Genomic DNA, 19,265 nt, shown 5'->3' on the forward strand with positions numbered 1-19,265 from the left:
GCTTTTTCTCTCTCTGTCTCTCTCTCTGACATTTTCTGCTCCTAACGCACACTCCTTTGAAGAGGAAGATATGTTTGCATTCTTTTAATTTTGAGACAGAACTGTCATCTCTGTCTTCTCATGGAGCACAGTTTAAACTTTTGATTAAAGGGTGTTATTTCATGTCTAGAATGCTCTAATAATGTTAGAAAATGTATTTAGAAGGTCGTAAACAGGTTTTCTATGCAGTAACTGCGAAAATATTTGATTTATAACTAAAGAATCCTACTTCGCGGAAATTCATTTATCGCGGCAGAGTCTGGAACGGATTAACCGCGATAAACGAGGGTTGACTGTATTGTTTTTCAACAGCAGGTGCTTTTGCTAAAACCCTGATGTCAATGTTTAAAAGAGAAACAGGTTTATAACAGTAACATTTTAAGGAAGATTTAAATTTAATTTTAAATGTTTTATATTTGAGATAAGTAATTCTAGAAACCTAGTGCATGTTTTGAGCTTCATTGAACATATTTTAAGAATAAGATTATAATCACTAACTTTGAATTTGTTTTATGGGTTATTTGTGGTTATTAAGGGTTTACTTGCATTTCATATTTGTTTGCTATAACACCTCTCCCCTTATTTTCCCTCAAGTTGAAGAAATGTGTTTCTTCTTTGTAAAATTTCACAATTTTTTAAAAGAGTGGAAAGGGGTCTAGAACCATAATGACTTTTGTGCTGGTCAGCCTTTCTAACATCTCCAGCTCTGAACACAGTACTGAAGTGTTGTTAGTTCCTCACTTACAATTGCAGGCTGTTATACAACAGGAGCCAATAAGAAGGCTTACAATGTAATTTTAAATTTAAAATCAAAACATGAAAATAGTACAAAAATGGAATCCTCATTTGTCATTTTAAACAAGAGAGCCAGTACCCAGAAGTCATCTCCATTATTACAGGAGACTTCAGCCATGGCTGCCTCAAGAACGTCCTTCTAAAGTTCAACTACCATGTCACTTGCCCCACCAGGGGTGATCGGACACTGCTGATCACTGCCACACCAAAATTAAAGATGCCTACATGCCCTGCACCCACACTTTGACATCAGTACTTCTACTAACTGCTTACAAACCGGCACTAAAGTGTGTTAAGCTAGAGGTGAGGGAAGTACAGTACAGTGCTGGAGAAACTGCAGGACTGTTTTCATTTGATTGACTGGTCTGCCTTTAAGAATTCTTCTAGGAATATGGACAATTATACTGACTCCATGATGGATTATGTCAGGTTCTGTATGGACCTGTGTGTGCCTACCTGTACTGTATGCTCCCACCCTAACCAGAAGCTTTGAGTGAATAGTACTGTTCACCTGTGGAAGGCCTTAGGGAGTGGACTGCTGCCTTTAATTCAAATAACACCAAATGACACAAGATATTCAGGTATGAGCTATGCAGGGCAATCAAAGCAGTAAAGTATGGAAGCAGGTTGGAAAATGATTTTGGCAGCAGCAGTCCATGTCAACTGTGGCAAGGTATACATATGATCATGGCCTAAAAAACCTTGCCAGCTGTGTCCACAGACACCTCTGCATTACTCCTAGATGAGTTGGATAACCTCTTTGCTTGTTTTGAGCCTTGTGGCTTAGACTTGATGATTGTTGCAACGATTCTGTTATGGGGTGTATCGGTAAGGGGATGAGACAAGAGTATAGGAGTCAGGAGGACAATTTTGTTTCATAGCACAGAAAGAATTGTCTGCACCTTAACATCAACAAAACCAAGGCCACACCAAACAGCCTCCATGTCCGGTCACTATTCAGGAAGTGGATGTAGAGGTAGTGCACTCCAAAAAGTACTTGGGAGTTTACTTCAAGAACAGGTTGGACTGGTCTCGTAACGCAGAGGAACTACAGAAGAAAGAGCAGAGCAGGCCCTTTTTTCTTAAGAAACTGTATTCATTTAATGTGGAGAGTGACATCCTTCTTCTACAACTCTATAATGGCCAGCGCAATTTTCTATGCTGTGGTGTACTGGGCTGGTAACATCACTTCAAAAGAGTCCCACCGAATCAACAGGAAAATTAAAAGGACAGGCTCAATTAGAGGATGCACTCTCAATCCTGAGGAGATAGCAGCAAAGTAGAGAATTAAAACAAAACTGAATGCCATTATGAACAATGCTGCACATTCTCTAAATGAGACATTAACACTAAGGACTTTCAGCAGAAGTGTGTCAAGAAACGCTACGGGGGCTCCTTTATACCAACAGCAGTACACCTGCATAAGTCTTCACTGGGACTGCTAAGTCAGAAGCTTTTCTTTCATTTAAGTTTCTTTCTTTTTAGTCATTCTGGGGTGTGTTCAGATTATAGTCTATCTATCTATCTATCTATCTATCTATCTATCTATCTATCTATCTATCTATCTATCTATCTATCTATCTATCTAGTGTCTTTAAAAAGCCAAATTTACCCCTGGGGACAAAAATTATCTGTGAGTACTGCCATCTTTTTCCTGCTGTTTAACACAATCTATATGTCTGTACAGTTCTGTTTTGCACTATGTACTTCAAGTGATACTTCTGGTACTTTTATTTATTTTTTGCTTTTATTTATCTTCTGTGACACTTATGTATTTGCTGTGTTTATTTATTTACCAGTAATGGTGTACTGCACGATAACGTGCAGCGAATACACTTGATTTATAGTTCATACTCTTCTCTATACGTTTAGCATTTGTTTGCTCATAGGTTGATGCGCTTGCTGCTTCCTGAGCAGCGCTTCTTTTCTCTATCCTAGCAGCCCACTTTTTCTCTTGTTCCGTTGTCATCTTTTCTCGTTAAAACTGATTAAGTCACTTTTTGTGTTGCAATTACTTAGTACGTTTTTCTTTAATTTTAACTTAAGCTGGCACTTAAGTGTTCAATCTGACTCAAGAATAATTTAAGACCTGAAGAGATAGGGGAAGTGACGGCGAAGGTGATAGGGATGAGAATGGAACCTGTATGCATGTGCCGCACGGCCGCCCTGCTGGCCACTGCTGAGAGTTGATTCTACAATAAAATAAAATAAAAATGAAAAGAATAATAAAAATCATCACCATGAAAACAGACAGTAGAGGTCACTTAGTATATGTGTACCAGATTTCAAGTCAATAGTTTGCGAGCTACAGGTGATTTAAAATGCTGGACAGACAAATGGACAACCAAAGTAGCATGTTAGATAAGAAGATAGATCATCTTATTGTCTGTATATACTTCCCTGCAACACAGCTGTGACACAAGAATTTCACTGTGCTCTTGCAGTGCATGTATCAATAAAGATGTCTAATCTCATGAACAATAAATTCAAAATAGACTAAAATCCACATATACTGTAAACAAACCAACAATACTAGAGTACCTCCTGAAAAGCAAAGATGTGAGTCTGTAACAATCAACAGTCTACAAGCAAAGAGGCAGGAACTAACATTAATGGAGAAAGTAAAATAGTCATTGAAAAGCCAAGAAGAAAAGCTGAAGCCAATGTACAACAAGAATACCGCAATCTGAATGCAAAACACCCAGAGTGATAAAATGGCAAGTAGTTAATGTGTAGCTAGTGTAAGTATTCTACATTCAGGAGTATAACAATGTGTAGAGCACCATGGTTTGGTCAATAACAAATGTGCTGGCAGCACCCTGGGTTTTGACTTTGGATGCCCATGTTTTTACAGTACTGTATATACAACAAGAGGCAAATCACTATAACATTGTCTGTCTGAATACAAAACACCTTTGTCCCCCTTTTTAGGCAATTTGTGTTTCATTTGGGTAGTCCCAAACCAAAAACAATAATGCTTTGAAATCTGGCCATACTACTGATGGTGGTGAGTATTTTAAATGAGAGTTCCTCCTCATTGTAACTACTGTACAAGATTTTGATAGTCATACTCATACTTTCACAATTGAAAAATGTACTAAACTATCATGAATATATTAGCGCCTGTTGTGGTGAGGTGCTTTCTTAGAATGCTGGAATAAGAATGGCCGTAATACCTATTTATTATGAGGTTTTCAGTTATGCACTGTTCACACTTCAACAGGGTTTAACAATAACCCTATTATTTTACAAATCTATAATATGTAATATACTCAAGCAAACAGAAGTGAATACAAAGTAAAACAAAACAAAAACAATAAATTCCCTGTACACTGACTCCTAGTCTTTGCAGAAGATCATTCAAACACAGTAAGACTGTGGAAATTCCAAATGGAAGGCACACAAGCAAAAAAAAAATTAAATAAATAAATAAAAATCAGAGTGCAAGTACTGTGAGATGGCAACACTGCATATGCCATATAAATTACCCTTAAAAGTCTCTTTTTCCCAAGCATTCAGCTGAGCAGTTTAGTAATGGCTTTACAGAATATTGCATCACATCCTTCCAGATCTAAATCACTTGTTGTAAGTGTCCTCTTCATCACTGCATCTGAAAACTCAGATAAAGTGGTTTTCAGCTATAAAAAACACAAGTGCAGCTCTCTGGAATCTTTTCCCAAATTGTAAGAGACGGGAGATATAAAGAAGCCAATTTAGTGTTTCCTTTAGATGCTACAACTAATCATACATCAGCTACATGGACCTGAACACAGGAATCTGAGTCTTTGTTTTCCCAGCTACACAAATTATCTTTAATGAATATGACCCTTGTTAGGATAAGTAGGTTTCTCTCATTGTTAATTAATGAGTTACAAATAATATAGATATTTATTCTCAGAGAACGATTTAACTCATAGGTTTATTCATTAGGGAATGAAATATACTGTTGCATATTTAATTAGAAGGTTAATATAGACTTTGTGACCAGTGGGGGGAATGCAGCGCCCCAAACCCCAGACACGACCACACAGACACAAGTCCCAGGGCTAATACAAGGTTTATTATGATAAATTACCTTACAAAAGATTTCTTTAGTAAACACAATCACAAATCCAATTCTTGCATCTCATTCACTCCTCCACACCTAACTCTAACTTGTCCAGATGTGGCTACTTTACTCTTAGACCTGCGAAGCACTTCCAGGTTAAACAGAAGCTCCATAAAGTAGGAATCACGTATCTCTACAGCACCCCATGGCGGCACCCACAGAACCCAACAAGGCTGCCCTATGGGACTGCAGTTCCCAGTATGCCTTGCAGCTGGGTGATGGTGCAGGTCCTGCTCCATGCTCCCACTTCCCTTTTGGGAGCCTCATCTCCAAGCTAACATCATCTGTAATGTAACCGGATGAACAGGCAAATGGGGACAAATCAAATTGAGCAAGGGGATGGTGCAAAAGGTGCAAGTGCTTTTATTAAAACAGCAAACAAAACCAAAACAGTGTCCAAAGTGCAGTGCTTCCAAAAATGTTTCAATAAATAAATAATTCATAAAATCAGGGTGATAAAAGCGGAGGTTAAAAATCCAAAAAATAATTCCTTTAAAACGAGGTTAAAAACAACAGGCTGGAAACTGTCCTCTTCTTTAAACCCGGTGCCTTCTTCCTTTTGCTGGTGGCCCCCCCTGCTTCTCCCATACAGGCTTTGCAACAGGGGAGCTGCCGTACCTGCAGATGTCCTTCTCCTGATGGTCCTGTAGCCTTCCATCCCCATGCTCCATACAGCTGATCTGCCGGACCAAGACTTGGGTTCCCCAGCGACCAGGGCACTCATGCTGGGGCTCATTCTCCCAAGCCTCCCCGACTCCCGCTACCTTCTCTGTCTTATACGGCGAGCCAACCACCTTCTGAGACACTCCAGCTCCTGAGATCACTCAGTTTGAAATACCACTTCCTGCTGCCCCTACCGAGTGTCGGCCTAACACTCCTGAGGGGCTCTCCTCCCAGCTGTCTGCATTTATCAGCGAGCCTGCTCTTTCGCTCACTCACTCCCACACTGGCTCTTCACTTCTCCAGCTTTCCTCTTCTTCCCATTTACCTCCGTTCTCTTTCTTTCTTTTTTTCCCTTCTGCACTCGCGCTCCTCCTATTTATAATGGGGACATGGCACAGGTATAGCGATTAGCAGGTCCCAGCATCAATTATGGACACGGATGACCACACACCTGTGCACTTCAGTGTGGAAACACCCATGCCCGCATCATGCCCAGGAACTGCTCCGGCCACACTACCATGCCCCCTCCTTAATAATCCTGGTGATTATTTATTTAAAATGGCAAACAGCCGTGGACCTCACTTTACCACAGGCTGCCATCTAGAGTGTTGAGGGAGTAAGTAGACCTGCTAGGTTGTCTCCACCTGTGTTTCCATCCTACTGACCTCCCAGCTGGGAAGACTGAATATGCCCACCTGTAAATGCTTTATTAGTCTTCTGGCAAGGGCAGGACACATATTGCCCTTCTATTTGCCTACTCATTGCAATTTCCTCCAGGCCAGGTAGGGGACTGGAACCCATTCCAAGAGGTACGTCATGCAAACTTCTAGAAATGCATTATATCTTGCAATAGGCTGTAAATAATATTTGAAAAAGTGTTACTTTTATATTTGTTTTAATCAAGGACAAGTCATATAATGGGTGGCACTATGGAGCGCTGCTGTCTCACAACACCGAGACTAGGCATGGAGTTTGCAAGTCTTTGGATGCTGGTAATGCAGACTGGTGATATTAAATTGGTTTGTGTGTGTGTGTGTGCCTGTGTTTGTGTGTTTTAACCCTGCCCTGTCCTGCCTTAGGCCCAATACTTGCTGGAATAAACTCCAGCTTTGTCATGGCCCTACTCTTGATAAGCAGGTTTACCAAATGTATAGATGATATATATATATAACTGCACAAAAATGGTTTTCTTGAATTTGCCTGTAAACTATCTGGGGAATGTCTCGGAAAATGTTTTTAAAAACAGTGGGAACTCTAATGCAGTCTCTCATTACTTTGGGTAGAGCCGCTGTTATGACAGGAGTGTTTCTTCATTGGTTGGAGTGTTAGCCGATCACCTAAAACAGCAAACTATTGTTTAGCAATGGTTCAGACTTGTGCTTAATTTGGAAGAAAAGAATTGGTTTTCATTTAGTTAAAAACAAATCTTGCATCTTAGACCTTGGCCTCCTTCCCTCTTTAATTATATTTTAAACCACAACCAAGTAAATGAGGTTCTAAGGGATTGCAAGTTTGTACTTCAGTCTATATGTGCATACAACCAGAGCTAACTGCTGTATATATTTTTGATACCTAACTAGCAAGTAACAGAAAATAAGAAAAGGTCAGGGTCTATAGGCTTTTACCTAATTAGGAAGCAAGCTAATCCACACTCCATCGTTATCAGTCGGCATAAAAATGGCTGTTGGAAAAGCAATATGAGGATAGAATCGATGAGCTTTGTTGGGCTAAATGGCCTGTGTGCATTAGAATTTTTTCAAATGTTGTAAAGTACATTCCTTTTAAGATTATATAATTTCAAATATTACATTGTCCAACATATTGCATACAGGTGAAATGTATTCTTCATCAATCCATTCATTCATTTTCTATAAACGCTTATTCTGAGCAGGGTGGTGAGGAAGCTGAAGTCTATCCCAGTAAGCACTGGGCACAAGGGAGGAACAATCCCTGGACCTGACGTCAGACTATCACAGGCTGTACACACACATACGTATCGAGGCCAGTTTAGCATCGCAAGTCCACCTAACCTGTGTGTGTTTGGATTATGGGATGAAACCTGAGCACCTGGAGGGAACCCACATGGGAGAACATGCAGATTCCACAGAAACTGAATTCCATTCATATTGCTACTACTGCACCATCATGCTGTCGGTATATTTAAAATTATTGAATAGAAGTGTATTAAGGAGTATATTTATTTCATAATAAACTGACTGATTCTGCAGAATAATTTTCACTATTGTGTAACATATTTAATTTCCATATAGGTATCAATCCAACCTGTTCTGAAACGGGCTGCAAAAAAAAACCCAACCCCCACCCCCCATAAAAAAAACTTGCCATCTTAACGACTGACTAGGAATGGAAGAGTGTGTGCATTAGGCAGCTCTTACTACCAATCTACTTGTCGTATACTGTATTTATAACCAATAACCCTGTAACATGTTACAGCTGTTGGCACAATGCTCTCTGCTCTAAAAGCTACCACTGTGCTACTTATAGATGGAACCACAGAAATAACAACCTTAATATTTTTCAATGACTTGCTTTGTTCTTAATGCAAATTGCAGTACCTGTGGGATGTTAGAACAGCTGCACAGCCACTCTGCACCTCTTCACTCACTGTCTTCCAGAGATGACGTTTTGATACAGGATCCATTCCTGAGCTGGGTTCATCCTATGGATACAAATTGTAACGCATCCATGACAGACAGACAGACAGGAGACACACAGATAGATAGATAGATAGATAGATAGATAGATAGATAGATAGATAGATAGATATTTAATGTATTATTATTATTATTATTATTATTATTATTATTATTATAGATAGATAGATAGATAGATAGATAGATAGATAGATAGATAGATAGATAGAAATGTAATGAATTATTATTATTATAGATAGATAGATAGATAGATAGATAGATAGATAGATAGATAAACTATAATACATGCTAGACAGATAGATAGATAGATAGATAGATAGATAGATAGATAGATAGATAGATAGATAGATAGCATCTTTTAAAAAGGAAAGAGTAAGCAACAAATGGAAATTACTTCTGGCCTAGGGTAAAGGAAATCAATGTCTATCAAACATTGGTGAGCAGCTGTTAACACCACTTGCAAAGAGAAACATACTGTTCAGACAACAACATGCATCATTTCAAATTCTCTAATTTCAACAAGGCTAAGTCCAGATCACAATTGTCAGCAATATATCAATCAAGCCCGGCAAAAACGAATTATAGATGGTTTGTTGTGTAATCTGCTGCATTTAGCATTTTTACATTCAGCCCCCTTTTTTAGGGTTTTTCAAAAAAATGTTGCTTATCATTATTTGCAAGCAAAACTCCATTAGCACATACAACTAGCTGTCAGGATGATTATGCTTGTAAATATTTAGATTTGAACTTATATTTTATGTGTAATAACAACCACAAAAGATGTGTTGCATGTCTATGACATCATCATGATGTTGTTGATGGCATGTAAATAATGCTGACCCCACAGAGTGGTAGTTGTTCATTTCTTCCCATTCCTATTTGATTTTTTTGTTATCTGTTCCTCATCTAAACAGGAAGGCAAAGGAGCAGTCAGATGGAGAGATGGGTAGATACATGACACTTAAAAAGACCTCAAAAAACATTTAAATGCTTGCAAACTAACATTTTCGCCTTTAGCTTTACACTGATGTTTTACAAATGAGCCAGAAAGTTATACAAACTGACATATGATAGATTCAGTTTTTCAAAGACCCATATATCAGTATATTATTTTAGCACTGCACAGGTGCATGTTTGCATGGAGTGGCTCAATGAGAAATGACATTATCAGGTTTGTTAAGGTTAATTCCATTTTCTAATAAATCCCATTTTCTAACTTTGGCTTGACTCCCTCTCGTAATATTGTATCTACTCATCTATCCATTTTCTAACCCTCTTTTCCAGTACAGGGGCATGGAGAGTGAGTGCTAAATCCTAGCAGCATCAGTCATTAAGAAGGAACCAGCCCTGGATGTGATACCAGTTCATTGCAAAGTACACTCATTTGTACACTCAAGCCAAGCCAGATAAAATCAAACCCAGACAAACACACAGGGATCAAGATAATAACACATTTTACATCTCATTGTTTTTGGAATGGTGGAATTAATATAGCCAATGTGAAAAATGCCATTTTTATAAAATGTATGTCTTAGTTTGTTCACAGGAAAATTTGGATTTCCTCTGAATTTGTAAGGAGACCTTGAAGAACAGGTGCTGCATGGGTTAACGTCTATTATATAGTAATATAAATGTGGCGTTCTTACCAAAAGAAGCACTTGAGGATTTCCAACCAATGCCAGTGCTACAGACAGCTTCCTCTTTGTGCCTCCACTGTAGGAGCCAACCAGCTTGTCAATGTGGGCTGTCAAATGTAACCTCTGGATGAGTCTTTGAGCCACCTGTAATAACAAGAAGACATATGACTGTAGTGGCTCTTCCATAAATAATTTCAAATATGAAGAAAGTTTTGGAAAAAAGAAAGCTATTTCCCTAAGCATTAACTGCTAAATGGTCAAACAGGGAAGCTCCCCAAGGTGTTACTTTCAACTACACTATTAGATAATTATGCATCTACTATTATCTCAATGAATATTCAATGAATAATTTGCTAAATAGTTCCTTAACTACCTTCCATGTGTGTCTCTCTATGTTATTGTTCTAAAAATCACTTTAAAGTAACAGCAACCTAACTTATTCCTTTCAAAAAATCTTATTACTGATTAATTTTCATTAGCTTGGCAAAAAAATAAATAAATAAAATACAGCCCATTCATTTTTTCATCACAATTTATACTCTGCAATCTAAACTATGTTGTCCCGGTCAGCTCAAAAGAAAAACTTTCAAGCAGTTAAGGCTCACTTCTAGTTTTCAGTACTTGCAAAGCATCCTTCGAAAATTTTCTCAGATAGGGTGGTCTTTGAGAACTTTCTTTTTTATGTTTAAGTATTTTTTCAAGATATTACATACACTGTCAATTTTTTTGTAAAGTTGAAAATCTTTACAAAAATCAAAAGGCTATGACAGTTTCACTCTTATTAAAAAAAGAGTGGGAAAAGAAAACAATAAAACCTCACCATATCAGAAAATGAACAGATATAACAGCTAAAGACACCTTCAGGAAAGCCTCTTTATCACTCTCTAAGTCATTCTGTTATCTTTTGTTTACTGGATTCTCAGTCAGAAGTACATTTTATGAGCAGGGCAGAGTGATCTCCAGTACAGAGACAGATAAATGAAGATCTTAACTGGCACTCTCGTTTGTCAGTTGAGAGCTGGCTGTTGCCAACATGATGGACGGGGAATCGGTTTAGCCCAGCAACCTCTAGTACATTCTAGCAGTTGTACTGCAATGGATAGTGAGATAGGTGTTGATATTGTGTGGATGATAAAATGTGGAATTGTTCAAGCTATAAATGACCTTTTTACATTTAATATTGCAATTAATTTTAGGAAACAGCAGCATTAGTTGATGTGTAAACTTCCCAGGTTAATTAATTGACCCTTTAAATATTGCTGATTGACAGTGTTATCATTGGGTGACCATTTTAACCCTTAACTACTCGCACCATTTCTCAGCTCATAAGTACTTGCGATGTGTACTTTATGCACCAGTGTTAAAATGGCTATTTACAGTCATATGAAAATGTTTGGGAACCCCTCTTAATTCTTTGGATTTTTGTTTATCATTGGCTGAGTTTTCAAAGTAGCAACTTCATTTTAATATATGACATGCCTTATGGTAACAGCAGTATTTCAGCAGTGACCTTAAGTTTATTGGATTAACAGAAAATATGCAATATGCATCATAACAAAATTAGACAGGTGCATAAATTTGGGAACCCTAACAGAGATATTACATCAATAATTAGTTGAGCCTCCTTATGCAAATATAACAGCCTCTAGACGCCTCCTATAGCCTTTGACGAGTGTCTGGATTCTGGATGGAGGTATTTTTGACCATTCTTCCATACAAAATCTCTCCAGTTCAGTTAAATTTGATGGCCACCGAGCATGGACAACCTGCTTCAAATCATCCCATAGATTTTTGATGATATTCAAGTCAGTGGACTGTGACGGCCAATCCAGAACATTGTACTTCTCCCTCTGCATGAATGCCTTTGTAGATTCAGAACAGTGTTTTGGGTCATTGTCTTGTTGGAATATCCAACCCCTGCGTAACTTCAACTTTGTGACTGATGCTTGAACATTATCCTGAAGAATTTGTTGATATTGGGTTGAATTCATCCGACCCTCGACTTTAACAAGGGCCCCAGTCCCTGAACTAGCCACACAGTCCCACAGCATGATGGAACCTCCACCAAATTTGACAGTAGGTAGCAGGTGTTTTTCTTGGAATGCAGTGTTCTTCTTCCGCCATGCAAAGCACTTTTTGTTATGACCAAATAACTCAATTTTTGTCTCATCAGTCCAAAGCACTTTGTTCCAAAATTAATCTGGCTTGTCTAAATGAGCATTTGCATACAACAAGTGACTCTGTTTGTGGTGTGAGTGCAGAAAGGGCTTCTTTCTCATCACCCTGCCATACAGATGTTCTTTGTGCAAATTGCACTGAATTGTAGAAAAATGTACAGATACACCATCTGCAGTAAGATGTTCTTACAGGTCTTTGGAGGTGATCTGTGGATTGTCTGAAACCATTCTCACAATCCTGCGCATATGCTGCTCTTGTATTTTCTTGGCCTGCCAGACCTGGGTTTAACAGCAAATGTGCCTGTGGCCTTCCATTTCCTGATTACATTCCTTACAGTTGAAACTGACAGTTTAAACCTCAGAGATAGCTTTTTGTAGCCTTCCATGATACTGAACAATCTTTGTTTTCAGATCTTTTCAGAGTTGCTTTGAGGATCCCATGCTGTCTGTCACTCTTCAGAGGAGAGTCAAAGGGAAGCACAACTTGCAATTGACCACCTTAAATACCTTTTCTCATGATTGGACACACATGTCTATGAATTTCAAGGCTTAACCAGCTAATCCAACCAATTTGGTGCTGCAAGTAATCAGTATTGAGCAGTTACATGCATTCAAATCAGCAAAATTACAAAATTTTTCCACAGCCAGTTTTTCACATTTGATTTAATTTCATAGAACTAAATGCTGCTTGGGTGGCACGGTGGCGCAGTGGTAGCGCTGCTGCCTCGCAGTTAGGAAACCCAGGTTTGCTTCCCAGGTCCTCCCTGTGTGGAGTTTGCATGTTCTCCCCATGTCTGAGTGGGTTTCCTCCGGGCGCTCCGGTTTCCTCCCACAATCCAAAGACATGCAGGTTAGGTGGATTGGCGATTCTAAATTGGCCTTGGTGTGTGGGTGTGTTTGTGTGTGTTCTGCGGTGGGTTGGCACCCTGCCCAGGATTGGTTCCTGCCATGTGCCCTGTGTTGGCTGGGATTGGCTCCAGCAGACCCCCATTACCCTGTGTTTGGATTCAGCGGGTTAGAAAATGGATGGATGGATAAATGCTGCTTCACTAAAAATCTTTGTTCGGAAAACACCCCAGTACTCAGATATTCCAAGGAAATGAAAGACATACCACTGTTATCTTTTTTGTTGAAAGTAGTGTAAATTATTACGCAGGCTGAGAGGGGTTCCCAAAATTTTTCATATGACTGTATATGCATTGCTGTAAGGTTATAATATAAAATATTGCAATAATTTTAATTTGTAGATATATTTTAAATGTAATTTAATACTATATTACTGAATAGTATGACACAGTCTAGGACTATGTAAAAATAAACCTGATCCACTTCTCCAGTTGTCATTCGTCAACAGTCACACTTTCATCCACTGCAGGATTAGCACATGTATCACATTTCAGTCGTTGAGTGTTCTTTGCAGACAAAGTCATTGCAAGAACATCTCATCATTGTCATACATACATAAATACCCACACAGAGTACCAAATGTACCTTATGGAACTTGTGACTGTGCATCCACTCATAAAACCGGCTGGGGGCAAACTGGAGGGCACCACTTGTAGTGAACCAAGCTGAAGAGAGATAGCAGATGCTGCCGGTAGGTTCAAGTAAAAGGACTTTGCACAAATGTAACTGAGATTGGTGTACAAAATACACCAGCGTGAGTAGTTAAGGGTTAGCTAAGTAAGCAAACTTTACTGTTCTGCATTGTTAACAGCCACACTCTGTAAAAAGTAAAAAGATACAAAATGATCTTGCTTAATACAGAAAAACACAGATCAAAGAATTAATGGCTAAGAATAAATCACCCTCATCATTTGGCAAAACTTTGACTTCAAATTAAATGATTGTGGACAGCCGAAAGATTAATTTATTTGTTGGCTAAGCAGGAATGTTGCTGTTGTGAATGATTTACAAACAGCAAACTTCTGTGGTCATTTGTGTGTACACCATCCAGGGGCCTCATGTATAACGCCATGCGTAGAACTCACACTATAACATGGCTTCAGCACAAAAGCGGGAATGTGCGTATGCACAGAAAAATCCAGATGCAGGAATCTGTGCATCTGGTTTTTTAAAAACACTTAACCAAAATTAACTATTTTCTCATACAGTTGTAATAATCCTTGCAAATTCTTTAGGAGCAATGATGTGGTTATGTGGCCCATCAATTGCACCACTGCAATAATGAAACCCCCAACCTCCATTTAAAGCCACCCATAGTTTCCCTCCTTGTGGGAGACCTATGTTTGTTACTGTAGCTGAAAGTCGAGAACAACACACTTCCCAAACTCTCTGGCTTACTTATGGCTTGCTTATTGGCTTATCTGCAGTTGTAACAAATAGTCTCTTAATGATATGTTGCAAATAGCTTTTTATGTGGGTCTTCTTTATCGTAAAAAGCTTAACAACTGTGGTGCACCCACCAAGTTGAACTCCACAAGATACCAGATTACAAATTTGCATTTGGCATTGGATTTGAATCTGCACTGCTAAAGTCACATTGAAAGTCTCTAGTGTAAACGCACTGTGTTTGGAATATGTTTGCAGCATATCTGTATTTAACTGGGATACAAATGCATAGTGTAAAGCGAGCATTTACAGTTGTTCAGTCGTGAGGTTTAAATCAGCAGCCAAGTAACGTCCATCAGCGCTATAAGTAATAAATGATCAATTGCCTATGATTTTGTACATCAGCACAAGCCTAATGTGCACAGCATAATTCTTTTTCCAGATGTAAACATTCTGAAAGACAAATACCTACCCTTTAATTTGATATATGGAACATGAATGTTGAGTGATGTGAGGTGAGGTTATGACCAGGTAAAAAAGTGTCAAAAACTAAGGCTAAAATGTGTAGTCCGCTAACATAAAGTACATAAACCGAAGATGCACATTTCTAATTGTCTTTTATAATCATATCGATTTACTGTAGCTGTAGAACAAAGTATGGTGCGGTGGTGCAGTATGTGCCCTGTGGTGGGCTGGCGCCCTGCCCGGGGTTTTTTCCTGCCTTGCGCCCTGTGTTGGCTGGGATTGGCTCCAGAAGACCCCCGTGACCCTGTGTTAGGATATAGCGGGTTGGACAATGACTGACTGACTGACTGTAGAACAAAGCCTGTGGGCTTGTATAGGTTGGTGCAGATCTAATTATGCAATTTTCATTACGCTATAACTTATTAAGTTTATTACATAGAAAATCACCTGAAAAATCCCGTACCATCGAGAAGTGTGCGAACTGACGACATGAAGAATCATCTTTGTGCCGAACTGGAATCGTCCCCGCATAAATCAAAGTCATCCAGATGATCTGGATCTGCATAATTAGATCTGGACCACCCTGTATCTCACAGGACCAGCCCAATTTTCTTTTCAAGCAATGTAACAACACAAGCAGCTTGGAAAAATTAGCATGCCATGAGAAACGCACATCTCCAGTGTTGTACTTGCATATAATAAGTCTGGCACTGCATTATTATATTTTTGAAGAAAAACATATTTTTGCTGTTTTTAATAAGAATTTCAATAAAAGTAAAGATTACTTTGTTTGACTGAGAGTCATGCCTTAGTTGTCATTCTGTTCCTTCAGCTACTCTTAAATGAACTTTTGGTGCAGAAGTAGTATTGCCATTTAGGTTGAAGGGGAGAACCGACCTTATGGTGTGGTGCAGTGACAGCCAGGACACACAGTAACTATTTTTAAGTGATTTTCACTTCTTAGGAAATAGCACACATTTCCCTTATGGATGAAGGGGACGTTATGCAGACAGAAATTTTGGAGATAATAGGGATTGCTGGTAATGGTTCTACATAGTATGTATTAAAAGGCCAATCCAGTTGAAGAATATCATTATTTCATTTTTCATGCACAGCTGATCAATGCTGTGTTTTGTGCTTATATGTTATTATACTTCCTAACATAAAACCTGAGATTATGGAATTTACACTTATATTTGTTCCATTTTACATGCCTTTGTTTCTGTGTGGTAATTTTTTGGGCACGGGGTTTAGCTATTTGACACCCTGGGCCGGCGCCACCATTAAGGTGAATTATGTATTCATCTAGGGTGCAGATCGTAAGGGGGGGAAAACTCAGTCGCACCGGTTAGCTACCAAACAGTCAGTTAGCACACTAAATAGCTTGGTCTAAGGTGCAAAATAACCTAGAACCAGCACCGTTCACACCTCATGTGGAACCGTTCACACCTCATGTGGATTTACATTCAGTTTGTAACGTACTGTGTTGGGCTTGTAAATCCCAGCCTTAGGTGTGACATTGGAATATCTGAGTCATCTCTACTACTAACAGCATCATATCAAACTGTTACAGGATATACTGAAGCAGGCCAGTCACATTTCAAAAAGAAAAGTAAGCCTATGCTTTGTTTTGAACCTCTTAGCATCTTTGAAGCCGCTTTAGAAGCATCATGCACTACTATAATCTTTACAGCGATTGACAAACCGGAATGTAACTTGAACACAACACATCCTACAAATCGAACCTGATTGAAAGAAATAATGATAATCAAATCCTTGATGACAGCAACACTCAGTAACACTCACAAAACAAATACTGTATATTGACAGTCATGTTACGTTATTTTTAAAATGTTCCCTTTTCTTTTCTAGTGCGATACGCGGGTATATATATATGTATATATATATCCCGATCTACATACTCGAATAATGGATACTTTATTCGCCATCAATGATTGTTTTGGTAAAGCCATACTCAGTGTATTCCGGTAAAAAGTAAGGCGAGGGAGGATGACTTATTGAGGCATGCAGGCTGTTGGTCAACTCTATCTGAATTGCGCGATCACATTTGAAAAATATATCTTTTCAAGTTCTATTTAGTCCATATGTGTCAAACTCAAGGGCAGGCCACATCCGGCCCGCGTGTAATTATATCCGGCCCGAGATCATTTTATATACTGTATTATTGTTATTAATGGCCGGGTATATGAAGCGCTGGTAACACAATAAACTACAGATCCCATAATGCAGCGCTTCAGCTGCCTTGCAACACTTACGCGTTAATCAAGTCTAGCTTATGATGCTGCAAGTTATTGCGAAGCTAGCTCACACGATGCTGAAGAGAAAAGTTGATTCTGAAAATAGAGCCTTTAAAACCGATGGGAGGCTGAGTATATGTTTACTGAACCCGTGTGTCTCATTTGTGGAGCTAATGTGGCTGTAATTACAGAATTTAATCTAAGGCGGCACTATGAGACAAAACATCAGGGTAACCTGAATGCAATGCAGAAGATACAGAAAGCAGAAGAATTAAATAAGAATCTGACACTTCAGCGGACGTTTTACCCGTGCACAATCACAAAGTGATTTCAAGTAAATTTCAGAGTGGTGGTGGTGGCTGATTAATTAACACATATTTGAACTTGTAACAGTATAAAAAAAAGAAGCTTAATTATATTAGAATCTAGAAGTTTTATGTTTCAGCCAGTGTCTCATCCATGGGTTAACTACTTTTTATTTTAAAGTTTCTGTTGTTTTTTTAAATATTATTTCCATTTTTTTATTTTGTCTTTATTGTATTTAGATAACAGTGTGTGTATATATGTAGATATGTATGTATATGTATATATATATATGTTTATATATGTGTGTGTGTATGTATATATATATATATATGTATTTGTGTGTATATATGTGTGTGTATGTATGTATGTGTATATGTATAGATATGTATATATATAATATGAAGTTTATTACAATTAGCATATAATCTATATATACAGTATAATTCACTAAGTCCATGGCAAGCAAGACGCATGCAAGACATGACAAGCAAGACACACGCAAGATAGAGCCACGCCTGCCAACTCACAGAGCCCCGCCCACCAACAATTCACTAAGCGGCCGACCATGGCACGCAAGACAGACCATGGGATACACACGACTAAGCCCTGCCCACCAACAATTCGAGCAAGAGCGAAAGCATTTGCCAAGAATGTTTTCATTAATCAAGAATATATAATTCTCTAAGCAGCCGACCAGGGCACGCAAGAAGCAGCACGCAAGACAGACCATGTCATACGCACAACAGAGCCCCGCCCACCAACAATTCACTAAGCAGCCAACCATGGCACACAAGACAGGCCATGGGATATGTATGACAGAGCCCCGCCCACCAACAATTTGAGCGAGAGCGAAAGCATTTGCCAAGAATGTTTTCATTAATCAAGAACGAAAGTCGAAGGTTCGAAGACGATCAGATACCGTCGTAGTTCCAACCATAGACGCTGCCGACTGGCAATCCGACTGCATTAGTCCCATGACCCGCCGGGCAGCCAACCAGGAATCCAAAAGTCTGTGGGTTCCGGGGGGAGTATGCTTGCAAAGCTAAAGCTTAAAGGAATTGATGGAAGGGCATCACCAGTAGTGGAGCCTGCGGCTTAATTTGACTCAACATGGGAAATCTCGTCTCGTCCCCAGACACAGAGAGGATTGACAGATTGATAGCTTTATCTCGATTCTGTGGCTGCTGGTGCATGGCCTTCTTAGTTGGTGGAGCGATCTGTCTGGTTAATTCTGATAACGAGCGAGACACCCTCCTGCTAAATAGTTACGCGACCCCTGAGCAGTCGGCGTCCAACGTCTTAGAGGGACGCTGTCCAGCCCCGCCCCTCACTCTGGGAGGTGGGGGCGCGGCGACGGTCTTCCAGTTTTCAGTCGCGGACAATTGTACGTTGCTCTCTCCAAAGTTCCATCTTTTCATTCTCTTACAGTCGTCTCCTTAAACCCACCCCATTTGGACAACTGTGTCTTTCAGGAAGTGTTCACCCATCAATACATAATTATGCGGCGTATACTACGCCGTGGGTTGGCTAGTACACAATAATCAGTTTTAATTACCTACACTGTCTTCTTTATGTGGAACCCAAGGAGGCAGGGCCGCCAGATTATGCAGCTGGGTTCTGCCCCTGCCGTATATAAAAAAAAGTACCTGCAGTCATTACTGCAGTTTCAGGATTGTATTCTTGACTTTGATTTCTGTTTTTGGTTTTTTTTTTACTTTGTATTTAGTTTGTTGGATTGTTTGGTTTTGATACTGGCTCTAGATATAGCTAACATTTACTGGTTTATGGAACATTTAGATTTGTTTACTATTGTGCACTTTTCTTGACCTACCTTGATTCTTTTTGTTCTT

At 39.1% G+C, this 19,265-nt stretch overlaps 1 protein-coding gene across 1 annotated transcript in view; it reads right to left on the reverse strand.

The window, feature by feature from the left end:
- LOC120515514 (ATP-binding cassette sub-family A member 13-like) overlaps positions 1-19,265 on the reverse strand; it is a 449,137-nt gene that overhangs the window by 49,742 nt on the left and 380,130 nt on the right. The window contains exons 40-41 of the mRNA XM_039736576.1: positions 9,927-10,061; positions 8,182-8,285 (exon numbers count right to left, since the gene is read on the reverse strand). Coding sequence (XP_039592510.1) covers positions 8,182-8,285; positions 9,927-10,061 — 239 coding nt within the window. The remainder of the gene's footprint in view (positions 1-8,181; positions 8,286-9,926; positions 10,062-19,265) is intronic.

This window comes from Polypterus senegalus, chromosome 15 (assembly GCF_016835505.1).
Source record: "Polypterus senegalus isolate Bchr_013 chromosome 15, ASM1683550v1, whole genome shotgun sequence".
Classification (NCBI taxonomy): domain Eukaryota; kingdom Metazoa; phylum Chordata; class Cladistia; order Polypteriformes; family Polypteridae; genus Polypterus; species Polypterus senegalus.